Source organism: Nerophis lumbriciformis, linkage group LG19 (assembly GCF_033978685.3).
Source record: "Nerophis lumbriciformis linkage group LG19, RoL_Nlum_v2.1, whole genome shotgun sequence".
Taxonomy (NCBI): domain Eukaryota; kingdom Metazoa; phylum Chordata; class Actinopteri; order Syngnathiformes; family Syngnathidae; genus Nerophis; species Nerophis lumbriciformis.
In genome coordinates, this window is record NC_084566.2 from 29,013,355 (window position 1) to 29,027,938 (window position 14,584).

Genomic DNA, 14,584 nt, shown 5'->3' on the forward strand with positions numbered 1-14,584 from the left:
TTAGGCGTCATATTGCACCACACATTTTCATTGGGAGACAGGTCTGGACTACAGGCAGGCCAGTCCAGTACCCGCACTTTTACTATGAAGCCACACTGTTGTAACACGTGGCTTGGCATTGTCTTGCTGAAATAAGCAGGGGCGTCCATGATAACGTTGCTTGGATGGCAACATATGTTGCTCCAAAACCTGTATGTACCTTTCAGCATTAATGGTGCCTTCACAGATGTGTAAGTTACCCATGTCTTGGGCACTAATACACCCCCATACCATCACAGATGCTGGCTTTTGAACTTTGCGCCTAGAACAATCCGGAGGGTTCTTTTCCTCTTTGGTCCGGAGGACACGACGTCCACGGTTTCCAAAAAAACAAATCATTGTATTGTTTTTATTTATGATTTACACAATGTGCCATCTTCACTGGTTTTGGGTTTTGTATAAGAACAAGTGGGCAAATTGTTGTCTGTCATCTAAATTATGCTTTGAGATTTTAATCACCATATTTATAGTTTTCACTGTGATTAATAAATAGGTTGCAACAATGATGAAGAATACATTCACTTTATCAACATCAGTATGAAGCGTGGACTCAATGACTGACCAGAAGAAGTTACATGTGGAACAGTCTAGTGAAGGCAAGTCCAACATTTAATTGCCTTGAAACATTTCCTCCTTGTGGAGTAACTCAAACATCTCATACAAAATCATCCCAAAAGATGAAAAGCTGTTCTAGCTCCAAAGAAGAGACTATGTTTTTTATACATATACATGATTTTTAATAGATATATGTTTGAATTCTTCCCAAATACACTATATTACCAAAAGTATTTGTCCACCTGCCTTCACTCACATATGAACTTGAAGTGCCATCCCATTCCTAACCCATAGGGTTCAATATGATGTCAGTCCACCTTTTGCAGCTATTACAGCTTCAACCCTTCTGGGAAGGCTGTCCACAAGGTTGCGGAGTGTGTTTATAGGAATTTTCAACCATTCTTCTAAACGTGCATTGGTGAGGTCACACACTGATGTTTGATCGAGAAGGCCTGGCTCTCAGTCTCAGTTCTAATTCATCCCAAAGGTGTTCTATTGGGTTCAGGTCAGGACTCTGTGCAGGCCAGTCAAGTTAATCCACCCCAGATTCTGTCATCCATGTCTTTATGGACCTTGCTTTGTGCACTGGTGCACAGTCATGTTGGAAGAGGAAGGGGCCCGCTCCAAACTGTTCCCACAAGGTTGAGAGCATGGAATTGTCCAAAATGTTTTGGTATCCTGGAGCATTCAAAGTTCCTTTCCCTGGAACTAAGGGGCCAAGTCCAACTCCTGAAAAACAACCCCACACCATAATTCCTCCTCCACCAAATTTCACACTCGACACAATGCAGTCAGAAACGTACCATTCTCCTGGCAACCTCCAAATCCAGACTCGTCCATCAGATTGCCAGATGGAAAAGCGTGATTCATCACTCCAGAGAACGCGTCTCCACTGCTCGAGAGTCCAGTGGCGACATGCTTTACACCACTGCATCCGATGCTTTGCATTGGACTTGGTGATGTATGGCTTGGATGGAGTTGCTCGGCCATGGAAACCCATTCCATGAAGTTCTTTGCGTACTGTACGTGGGCTAATTGGAAGGTCTCATGAAGTTTGGAGCTCTGTAGCAACTGATTGTGCAGAAAATTGGCTTCAGCATTCGCTGACCCCTCTCTGTCAGTTTACATTGCCTACCACTTGGTGGCTGAGTTGCTGTTGTTCCCAAACTCTTCAATTTTCTTATAATAAAGCCAACAGTTGACTTTGGAATATTTAGGAGCGAGGAAATTTCACGACTGGATTTGTTGCACAGGTGGCATCCTATGACAGTTCCACGCTGGAAATCACTGAGCTCCTGAGAGCGGCCCATTCTTTCACAAATGTTTGTAGAAACAGTCTCCATGCCTGAGGGCTTGATTTTATACACCTGTGGCCGGGCCAAGTGATTAGGACACCTGATTCCGATCATTTGGATGGGTTGCCAAATATAGTGTACATAAAAACTGTGATCAGTGAAACTGTGGTGCTTGAGAAGATTTTAATATTACATTTCCTGGATAGACAAGTAGGTTTTGGGTGTGGAACGACATAACCCAGTGATGATTTTCTTAACATTAAGGTAGAGGTGCTTTGATGATGCTGATGATGTGGCCCCTGATGGCGGTGGTGGCTTTTGACACAGAATGTCTGAATGATGTAATGCCAGATCCCCCCGTGGCTTATGTGACTTCTGCTGAGACTCCGCGGATGCCAAAAGTGTTAAGAAATGGCAACAAATTCAAGATGAGTTATGATGGTAAAATTCCATACAAGTCTGGCTCTGTGTACCATGGACTGCGTCTAGTAAGAGGACTTAGCGATGCAGTCATCAAAGTTCACAATGAAGAGTTTCACATTCATAAGATTATCCTGTGCAACTGCAGCCCATACTTTAGGTGAGTCAATCTACTCCTCAGTTCCTCAGTAAATGTCATCAACTGAAATCACATTTTGTGTTTCTACCCTGTTGCATAGAGCCCTCTTCCTACGATGGTCTACCCCAGACCAGAGGGACTATATCATACACGGGCTTACCCCTCACTTAATGCAGCTCTTCATTGATTTCGCATACACCGACTCAGTGTCGGTCACAGAGGACAATGTAAAAGACTTGATGATAGCCGCTGATAAATTCAACATGACAGCCATTGTTCAAACTTGCTGCACGTTTCTAACAGAGCAGCTCTGCCCCGAGAACTGCATCGGCATCTGGCAGTTCACAAAGAACTGTTACACCCCAGAGCTGCAGCTCAAGGCCTACCAATTCATCCTGTACCACTTTGAGGAAGTTGCAAACGCTGATGAGTTGCGACAACTCTCTATTCAGGACTTGTGTGAAATCCTTGACAGAGACGACCTGATAGTGAAAAAGGAAAACACAGTTTTTGAGGCCATCCTCCACTGGATTGCACAAGCACCAAGGGAACGTGGCAGAAACCTGGCGGTACTCCTAGCCCGAGTAAGTCAACAATCACTTTGGACTTAGTAACTATTATTTATCAACTAGTTATTACTGATCTAACTAAGTTAACTAATTTTAACAAGTTACATAATCAACAATAGGACCACAAGACATTTAGCAAAGAAAGCCATGTTTCCACCAAGCAATCTGGTTTATGGTATGTATTGATAAATCCAGATTACCTTTGCATTTCTACAGCAGCAATCAAGTTTGTACGGATGTAGAGCGCTAAAATTATCTGTCGTCAATTCTTCTCCGACACAAGTCTCGATTTATTTTCTTTCCTTTCTTAAGTCATTGACACGAAAATAACAACTCTCTCTCGACCACTGGATAGCAGTGTGTTTAGCTCCATTGTACACAAGCCAGCTAAGATTTGAGTCAATAGATATTGTTGTAATCTGAACCAAACTACTGTTTGGTGGAAATCTGCATGTAGCTAAACAGTTGCTAAGATATTCACTACAGCAATTGAGACATGGCCTAGGACAGGGGTCGGCAACCCGCGGCTCCGGAGCCGCATGCGGCCCTTTGACCACTCTGATGCGGCTCAGCTGCATTCTTGCCAACCCTCCCGATTTCTCCGGGAGACTTCCGGATTTCACTGCCTCTCCCAGGGCAAACATTCTCCGATTTTCACCCGGACAACAAAATTGAAGGCGTGCCGTGATGGCACTGCATTTTGCATCCTCTACAACCTGTCGTCGCGTCCGCTTTTTCACCTAAGAAACAGTGTGCTGGCCCAGTCACATTTTGTATGCGGCGTCTGCTCACACACTAAGTGAAAGCAAGGCATACTTGTTCAACAGCCATACAGATCACACTGACGGTGGCCGTATAAACAACTATAACACTCTTACTAATATGCGCCACACTGTGAACCCACACCAAACAAGAATGACAAACACATTCCGGGAGAACATCCGCACCGTAACACAACATAAACACAACAGAACAAATACCCAGAATCCCATGCATCCCTAACTCTTCCGGGCTACATTACACACCCTGCTACCACCAAACCCCGCCCACCTCAATCTACGCACGGGGGTTGGGGGGTGTTGTTGATGTGTGGAGGGGCAGGGTTGGGGTGGCGGGCTTTGGTGGTAGCGGGGGTGTATAAAGTAGCCCGGAAGAGTTAGGGATGCATGGGATTCTGGGTATTTGTTCTGTTGTGTTACGGTGCAGATGTTCTCCCGAAATGTGTTTGTCATTCTTGTTTGGTGTGGGTTCACAGTGTGGCGCATATTAGTAAGAGTGTTAAAGTTGTTTATATCGCCGCCCTCAGTGTGATTTGTATGGCTGTTAACCAAGTATGCTTGCATTCACTTATGTGTGTCTGTAGAAGCCTCATATAACATGTAACTGGGCTGGCAAGCTGTTTGTTCAAGCCGTAGAGGGCGCTAAAGGTAGTGACATCACGGCACGCCCTTATTATTGTTGTTTGGGTGAAAATCAGCATACATTCGAGAGAATAGTTTCCCTGAAATTCGGGAGTCTACCGTAAAAATCGGGAGGGTTGGCAAGTGTGACGCTGTCAAGTGCCCTTCATATAAAACTCGCGGGCCGCACTAACATTACATTTCCATATTAAGGTGCGGGCCGCGTGTCTGAGACCCCTGGTTTATACATAGCACAAAGCAAAAAAAAACTTTGTATGTAGTGTTATTTCATTTTAAATTTCAAAAGAGTTTTGTGGCTCCCATTATTTTCTTTAATTTGTGGAAACGGGTCAAAATGGCTCTTTGAGTGGTAAAGGTTGCCGACCCCTGGCCTAGGATAACATATTTTTGAGTACCATCCGTGGTCTGGTAGGGAGACATAAGCTTTAAGATTCAAACCAACTATAAAGACCTAAAGTATGTTATGTTACATCAGTGGTTCTTAACCTGGGTTCGATCGAACCCTAGAGGTTCGGTGAGTCGGCCTCAGGGGTTCGGCAGAGCCTCCGCCGCGGAGGTCAAGACACATCCGACTCATCGTGTAAACAAAAACCTCTCCCTGTTGGCGTATTATGGATACCCCCAAACAATGTTCCTTCTAATTTTCCACATGTGTGAGCAAACGCAAAAACTCCTTGAGCATTCGGTGGAGCACATGTGAGCGACTCCAGACGTGCACATGCACTGTGGTCACACCTGCAGCACACCTGTCCCAAACCTGACTAAATAACAAGTTCAATCTTTTATTATTGTAATCAAACGACAGCAGTCATTTCCATGAGATTATTTTCTAATATAAGTGTTTTGACCCACTTACAATGACTATACCATATTGTTTTTCATGAGCTGTGTACTAGTATTATATGTCTGGGTGGGGGGGTCCTGCTTTGGAAATAATGTGTACACCTTTCAGATATCGCATTTAGTTTCCACTAAAACATTCACATTATGCACAATGAGGTGTAAACATGGGATCATGTGTACATTCCTGTAACTTTCCGTTTGTAAAATATACCTTTATTAGTATTTCTTTAATATAACATCATTTTATGATTATGGTTCGGGTTCGGTGAATGCGCATATGAAACAGGTGGGGTTCGGTACCTCCAACAAGGTTAAGAACCACTGTGTTACATACTTATGGAAATAAACAGGGATCTCTTAATATCTTAAAATATCAGTCTTGCCACTGTGTAGGTGCGTCTAGCGCTGACAAGTGAGGAGTACATCACCATCAACGTGCTGTCCAATCACCTGGTGCAGAACAGCAGCAAATGCCTGGACATGGTTGCTTTTGCTACACGCGTGCTTCGTCACATGACAACAAACTCTGTTTTTGGATATTTCAACCTGGTGGCCCGTCCTCGCCTACCTTCAGCCATCCTACTGGCGATCGGAGGCTGGAGTGGCGCAAATCCAACACATTGCGTCGAGGCCTATGACGTGCACGCCAACAGTTGGATCAGTTTTATAGAAGATATGGAACAACCTCGCGCCTACTGCGGTGCTGCCTTTCTCAATGACTGCATCTATTGTCTGGGTGGCTTCGATGGCACGGAACATTACAACACCGTCAGTCGCTTTGACCTGACCTCACACAGCTGGCAGGAAGTGGCACCCATGCACTATCGCCGTTGCTACGTGAGTGTAACTGTGCTGAACGGATGCATCTATGCATTAGGAGGCTATGATGGACGAGTACGACTAAAGACTGCAGAATACTACAGACCTGAAACCAACCAGTGGACTCTTATTTCCAGCATGCACGAACTACGGAGCGACGCCAGCTGCACAGCCCTCAACGACAAGGTGGGGGAACCTAAAAAGTGTCTGTTCTGAAGTATCATATTTGCTTTGTCATGCTCCTTTTGGTTCCAGATATATGTTTGTGGCGGTTTTAATGGAAACGAACCCTTGCAAACTGCAGAATCTTACAGCCCAGAGACCAACGAGTGGACAATGATAACGCCAATGAGCAGCCGTCGCAGTGGCATTGGAGTTATTGGGTTTGCTGACCACATTTATGCAGTAAGTAGCATAATGCAATACCTCTTGTAGGTTTGTGCAGCAGTGGTCTATCAATGGTTTGTCTAAACATACTGGCTAAGGAGCAAACATCTACAATGAATCTAGTTGTCTTTTTTTCAGGTCCTAATTATTTTTGGGTTAAAACCACCGGACCCTTGTACAGTGTGGTTGTATTTGTGTTTTTATGCTGTGTAACTTTTCATCCACGTAAATACAAACATGCCAGATATAAGCTCAACCAAACCAAGAACAGATGACAAAAAACACAATTCAAACCATGAGTACTTAAATGGGCTAAGAAGCCCACGACCAGAACACAGTGGTACCTCGGGATACAAGTTTAATTGGTTCTGTGACGCAACTTGTGCCTTGAAGAAACAGAAATGAATTCAAATCAATCAATTCAAACAGTTACATTTGAACATGTATTCTTAACAGGATAACTAACTTTTTAGATAATAAGTATTGTATGAAAAACAAAACAGGATAATGCACTACAAACAACGACAGTAGTTCTATGAAATAATGCAATAATAATGTAAAGCATTGGATATAGGGCAGACTTTTAGAATTTCTCTTCAGAGCTTCTCTGTCAAACACCATCAGTAACTTCTCCATATTTTAGTGGATACATGTCCCCCATTTACATATTTTAACGTCCTTTGTTCGCCTTATCGACTCATTCTGCTTCAGTATGATGCGGACTAGCAGTGCTATGCTCCAACCTTTTCACCAATTCGATATCAAGCTATAAGCACATGCTACCGAGTAAGCCTGGATGCTCACTGTGACATTCGCTACGCCAGAGGCTCGTAACCTGATTTTTCCCGCAACCGAAAATATTACAAATAGAGAGACACTGAAAAACACGTAAGCTCGGCCACCCGTATACTGAGGTACCATTGAATGTCGTAAATAATTTCACAAATTAAATGACAAACCAAGTGTACATTTCATATATACAGGAACTGTCAGTCTTCCGAACTTTGATACCAAGATAATCCACTTAGATCTTGTAGATACAGAGAAAAAAGTTATTTAATTTGGATATGTCTTTTTGTTTTTTAGCAAGCCTCTCAAGCCCAGGGTTTAAGAGGTAATGTTTTGAAACATTTGCTCTGGCAAAACTGCAGTCCATAAAACCCGTCTGTACAGATACCATGTCTACAGCGACACATGGTGGTATCAATCATATCTCCTACAAGTCAAATAGGTGTAATCGACTGAAATCTTCACTACTTATTTGTGAAAGATGTTCCTCTAATGGTCCGAGGAAACTTTTTGTACGGTCTCTGAATATTTCACTCTCCATTTTGTTTTTGCTCCTAAAGGTCGGAGGTTATGATGGTCAAACACGTCTGACTACTGCTGAGGCTTACAGCCCCCAGACTAACAACTGGTTTGTATTGGCCCCCATGGATTGTCCCCGGAGCAACTTTGGCATCGAAGTAGTTGAGGATCGTCTCTTCGTCACCGGAGGGTTCGATGGCATCTCTACAACAAAGCTTGTTGAGTACTACGACCTAACAACTGGTATTTGGTCTGCAGCCAGCGACATGGGGATCTCCCGTAGCGCCTTGACTTGCTGCGTGATGACTGGGTTTTACAACATGGCCCAATATGCTATGCTTCGGGATGATCTGCCATTGCTCTTTTTGGAAGATGATATTATGGATATAGAGGAGGACATCTAAATTGTAGAGTAATTATTTGTGCTGCCAAAAAAGTGAACCTGAACCAGCTTTTCAACCAAACGGAAAACTCCAATAAACTGTAAAATACATCCATTATTATAAAAGGAAATGCATAACAGGAAAAGCAGAGAAAATAACTAAATTGCCCGCACTGATTCATACATATTTTGGTATACACCTTATTTATCTGTTTAGTGTGATGCAGTATGCCCACCAGAGGTCAATAAAGACTTTTTAATTCTGAAATGCTTTTTCAGTCTTTTAATACATCTTGTTCATGGTACACTACAAGACTTCATTGAGAAGGTTTCAAGGAACAAACCAGAACCGCAAAGTTATTTTTAGACCAGTGGTTCTTAACCTTGTTGGAGGTACCGAACCCCACCAGTTTCATATGCGCATTCACCGAACCCTTCTTTAGTGAAAAATGAAATGTTTTTTCAATTCAAGAAAAAGTTATGTTTTTTTTACTGGTGCACAAAATTAACTGCATGAACATCACCTTGTTCAAAGAACAAAACCAACACCGTGCATGAACTCACAACAAATTACACACCTTACACACATTATCATGAATTGATTAATGTGGACCCCGACTTAAAGAAGTTGAAAAACTTATTCGGGTGTTACCATTTAGTAGTCAATTGTATGGAATATGTACTGCACTGTGTAAACTGTACTCTACTCGTAAAAGTTTCAATCGATCGATCAAAAAACCTGCAAATCAGATGTAAAATTAGAGGGAACATTGTTTGGGGGTATCAATAATACGCTGATAGGCAGAACTTTTTATTTACACGATAAGTCGGATGTCTACCTCCGTGGCGGAGGCTCAGCCAAACCCCTGAGGCCGACTCACCGAACCCCTAGGGGTTCGATTGAACCCAGGTTAAGAACCACTGTTTTAGACCTCTGAAAATGAAGCCATATTTCTGAGATAAAAAAGACCGTCCCTCAAAACCCAGAATTGTAATCTACTTTCATCAACCCATCCATTTCCAAAAGTAAAATACCTTCATATTGTAATCCTTCATGGATGATTTGTCAAGCACTTTCCTTCCAGTGCCGAAGTCTTCTCATTCTTGAATTTCCAGTTTTCCAGATACGTCATTAACCGTTATTAGCAATAGCATCTTCCAAGGTCATTTCACATAGAACTGAGCTCCAGAAGCAAATGGGAGATGTTGAACTTGACTTTGTAGAGGAGTACATCAGAGTCACATTGGATTAGGCATGTAACAATATGAACATTTCATATCAGTTATTATGACCACATTATGGTTATCATTATCATAGCATTGTTGAATGTGCTCAAAAAGTACTGATAAACACATTGAGATCTTTTAACCAAGTTTTATTTTGGATAAATAAACAGACACACAATATACTTCGCAGAGAAAACATTAAATATTGTTCTTCCTTAAGAGCCATATTACCTTTGAGTGTTGAAATATGTTTATCTGTCATTTCAATTTGTAAAGGCTTTTAAATGTTTTAAAAATTAAGGCAAAACAAGGGTTGTCCAGTGATGTCCAGGGCGTTCACTTTCTGTTGTAGACACCTTGTTTTTAATGCCGTTTGATTTGTACAAGCAAAAAATATATAATCATAAAATTATGAAATTATATCAGCTTGCATGTACAATCTCCGAGCAGTTCTGCAGCATGTACCTGTATACTTGTGCGACGCTGAACAGCCAGTTAACATCTAAATATCCTCTAATAAGTACACAAGGTTGGTTTTATCTTGTATTTTAGTCAAGTCATTTACAAAAGGTAAACATGGTATACACAACGGCTAAGCAAATGATAGCACCCAAGCTCGGTATTAGTTGTAAATAACCTTAATTGAACAATATTGCAATTTAAAACACAGGTCAATATAAACTAGTATCAAATAATTATAGTTGTATATTACTTACACATACATAGTCTCCAAGGAAGAAGCGTATTAGAAAGTATTCAGTATCCAGTCTGCATCATTTTAACTCACTGCGTCATGAGTTTAACTCATACTTGCCAACCCTCCCGGATTTTCCGGGAGACTCCCGAAATTCAGCGCCTCTCCCGAAAACCTCCCGGGACAAATTTTCTCCCGAAAATCTCCCGAAATTCAGGCACACAATATAAACAGCGTACCTGCCCAATCACATTATAACTGTAGAATGATGGAGGGCGAGTTCTTGGTTTCTTATGTGGGTTTATTGTTAGGCAGTTTCATTAACGTCCTCCCAGCGCGGTAACACACAACAACAGCAGTCACGTTTTTGTCTACTGTAAAGCAGTTCGTCTGCCGTAAACAGCAATGTTGTGACACTCTTAAACAGGACAATACTGCCATCTAGTGCATTTGATGAAAGCACTTTTTGCGTGCCACACAGCAATGCATCATCAGAGAGGGCGTTCAGCATGGTTAGAAAAATAGAGACAAATAGAACAAGGATGGACAATTCAACCCCTAACTCAACAATGAGTAGATGAGTGTTATGTGTGTGTATATGTGTAAACAAATGAACACTGAAATTCAAGTATTTCTTTTATTTTTATATATATATATATATATATATATATATATATATATATATATATATATATATATATACATATGAAATACTTGACTTGGTGAATCCTCGCTGTAAATATACTCCTCCCCTCTTAACCACGCCCCGCCCCCCACCCCCCGAAATCGGAGGTCTCAAGGTTGGCAAGTATGGTTTAACTTAATTATTGTGGTCACTAGGTTTCACCAAATAATCCAATCCAATTCAATCCACTTTATTTATATAGCACATTTAAACAACAAAATGTTTCCAAAGTGTTGCACAACAAAAATATACATATAAAACCAATATAAAATAAATATGACTAAAACAATTTTAAAGTGTAAAACCAATTAAAACAGTAAATAGAAATCAAAATTTTAAAAACACAGGACAACAGAGGACCACACAACTCACGTAGTGTTAAAAGCCAGAGAATAAAAGTGGGTCTTAAGACAAGACTTAAAACACTCCACTGTGGGAGCAGTTCGAACATGGAGGGGCAGAGTGTTCCAGAGTTTAGGGCCGACCACAGAGAAGGCCCTGTCTCCCCTGGTTTTAAGTCTGGTCTTGGGCACTACAAGCTGGAGCTGGCTCTCGGACCATAAAAATAAACAATTATCACTTCACTTCAACTTAAAAGACAGCATAAGTCAATTTAAGACGGTTAATAACAAATAGGTTAGTGCTTTTCAAACCTACCGTTGTTCTCAGTAATTCCACTTGATCAACCCATTTCTAACATTGCACACTTCAAATAATAAATGTATAATTTGTGCTAACATCAAATTGGATACCAGCTAAAACCCAAATCTCCAATATCGGTAGTGGAAGTAAAAAAATTGTATCGAGAAACCTGATTCTGACTAAAGGGGCGGTGCCGTGCGTTAACACTTATGAAGGCTCTTATTTGCCATTAGTTTCTTTTCAGATTGCAGAATAAATTAACTGTTGATTTAAACCACTTTCAGGAATTTATCCATGCCTTTTTATTTGTATTTTAAAGCTCTTGTGTCAACTATAAATCATTACTTTCCCTTTGAATTTTTCTCAACTCTCAAGAAACCCTCGCTTCAAGTTGGGTGTGACTATAATATAGTCTTGTGTACAGTACTCAGGAATATGTGGTGGAGGTAAGTGACTGATCTCGAATTAATTTATTCAATGAATTGACCTTATCTGGGCAAGGGAAAGTTGTTTAGCAATGCTAATTATAAAAAGGTGCTTGTGTGATGGGACACAAGTAGGGGATTTTATTTTTTTGTTGTTGTTTCATTGCCATGCATGTCTTAAACTATTTTATTGCTGTATTTTTAATTGCATGTTTTTACATTTTATAATTTGATTGTATTTTTAATTGCATGTTTTTACATTTTAGAATTTGATTGTCTTTTTAATTGCATGTTTTTACTCCTTGTGGACTTTGCTGGTATTTTAAGACGTTGCCCCTTTTTAGCTTGTTGCCCCTAACAACCGAAGTGCCCAATCAAACGACACCTGAAGTCAGACGCACCTGTGGAGCATTAGGACTGCACCCATTTAAAACAGAATAGGCAGGAAAGCGACAGGAGAGGGAAGCGACAGCAGAGCAATCGGGGAAGACTCGACAGGCTTTGCCAAGAGCGACCGGGTGGACGCACGCAGGCTGGGAAGGAACCCCCGGACTACACAGCAGACCCCGCAGGCTACCGGAGCGAACCCCAAGAAGCCCACAACACGCAGGGGCAGAGGAAACTCTGCCTCCGAAGTAAGTGACGTGTGTCGTGGATCTGTGGGGGCAACCAACTGCCTTGGGCTGTGGGCTTGCGGGCTCGTGCGCTGTACGCTGGCTGTGTGGTTCTGTGGACAGGGGGCGATTGGGACCCAGAGACCTGCGGCGACCCCCGGGAGCGACCAAGAGGCGGAGCGAGACGGGACGGGTACGGCCACGTAGGTCCCGCGAGTAACCGGCGACTGGCGAGGAGAGTGGGCGTACCCAATACCTCGACGCGTAACTACAGCAGGGGTTTCCCCTGCCTTGCGTGTAAGTGTGGCGTCAGCCCGCAGAGCGTCTCCGTAGTTTTAGAAGATTTTATCCCCGTGGCCTGCCTGTTTTAATTCTGTGTGCAGGAGGACGCCGTGGAAGTGGGTGGAGCCAGGACGCCATACTTGCCAACCTTGACACCTCCGATTTCGGGAGGTGGGGGCGGGGGGCGTGGTTGGGGACGTGGTTAAGATATATATATATATATATATATATATATATATATAAGAAATACTTGACTTTCAGTGAATTCTAGCAATATAAATATATATATATATATATATATACATAAATAAATTAAATACTTGAATTTCAGTGTTCATTTATTTACACATATACACACACATAACACTCATCTACTCATTGTTGAGTTAAGGGTTGAATTGTCCATCCTTGTTCTATTCTGTCACTATTTCAGAACACACACATTATACAAATATACATTATAAAATCAATAAGAAAACTGGAGCTCTAATTTGAGAGTCTGAATTAGGATCAGAAGTTCCTATATAAACATTGCGCACTCACGTCGCCTTTTTGTATTGATTACTGCAGCTGTGCACTGGATTCATTCACAAATACAAACTACAACTCACAAACACTATAGAGTTAGGCTCCACCATCAGAATGTGTACTTAAACTTATAAAGATCACATGGATATTATTCAGTGAGTTGATTCACCAAAACTAACCTGTTATACAGGAGGAAAAAGCACACAGGACGTTTCAATTGTTCAGACTGGTCGCGCTCATCAGAATGACAAGACACTTCCGGTCTGCAGGTGATAGCATTCAATTGGGAAGAAACGCCCTACTGCCCCCTACTGACCAATGTAAATACTGATAAATGTGTAATGACAGCTCCAAAAACGAATTCAAACCACAAAATAAAATAAATAAATCAACACAAAAATGTGACACATCATGGGTGGGTCACATACAGTATGCGTGTACAGTAGATGGCAGTATTGTCCTGTTTAAGAGTGTCACAAAATTGCTGTTTACGGCAGACGAACTGCTTTATGGTAGACCAAAACTTGACTGCTGTTGTGTGTTGTTACCGCGCTGGGAGGACGTTAATGAAACTGCCTAACAATAAACCCACATAAGAAACCAAGAACTCGCCCTCGATCATTAGCTGTTTATATTGTGAGAAAGCAGACGTGTGAACAGGCTGTCAACACGTCACTCAGGTCCGCATGGAGCTGGAGGGGGCGTGGCCTCCAGCTGCGCCTGAATTTCGGGAGATTTTCGGGAGAAAATTTGTCCCAGGAGGTTTTCGGGAGAGGCGCTGAATTTCGGGAGTCTCCCGGAAAATCCGTGAGGGTTGGCAAGTATGCAGGACGCTGACCCACTACGCCTGTCGAGGCTGTACCATCACCATAATATTGGTTACCAATTGGTATTTTTAGTATTGACAACCGGACGGTTTAATGTGTATTGTAATAAAGTGCGAACAAGCATAATCATCTTCCCTTATTTTGGATAGCTGCTCTCACTACATTGGGTTCTTAATATTTATATTTGTTTTAAGCAACATTTTTATTGGATTTTAATATTGCACCACTCGGGTCTATTACACTTGCAAATGATGAGGAAATTAGTTTGTAAATGCAGGAAAATGTGTGTTGCTAAATAATTACTAGTGTTTTAAACCAAGTTGGAAATCGAACAATTAGGGGTTTGGACTGAAAACAGCCAGTGATGTTTTCTTTTAAAATCAAAGCGCTGAGAGCCTTGATGATGCAGATGATGTATCTGCTGATGACACGGAATGCCTCCATCATGCACAATCTTCCCCTGCAGCTCCGCAGTATGTAGCT

The 14,584-nt window shown here is 41.8% G+C and overlaps 1 protein-coding gene across 1 annotated transcript; it reads left to right on the forward strand.

The window, feature by feature from the left end:
* The first annotated feature begins 2,317 nt into the window (after window positions 1-2,317).
* Window positions 2,318-8,309, forward strand: LOC133619005 (kelch-like protein 10). Its single transcript, XM_061979870.2, has 5 exons — window positions 2,318-2,469; window positions 2,549-3,032; window positions 5,675-6,286; window positions 6,356-6,505; window positions 7,837-8,309. The coding sequence occupies exons 1-5, from the start codon at window positions 2,318-2,320 to the stop codon at window positions 8,197-8,199; spliced, it is 1,761 nt and encodes a 586-aa protein (XP_061835854.1). The 3' UTR covers window positions 8,200-8,309.
* Window positions 8,310-14,584: the final 6,275 nt, after the last annotated feature.

Coding starts and splice junctions, on each gene's coding strand:
- LOC133619005 (XM_061979870.2), top strand. CDS start 2,318: ATGAGTTATGATGGTAAAATTCCATACAAGTCTGGCTCTGTGTACCAT. Junction 2,470..2,548: donor AACTGCAGCCCATACTTTAG/GTGAGTCAATCT, acceptor CCTGTTGCATAG/AGCCCTCTTCCTACGATGGT. Junction 6,287..6,355: donor GCACAGCCCTCAACGACAAG/GTGGGGGAACCT, acceptor TTTTGGTTCCAG/ATATATGTTTGTGGCGGTTT.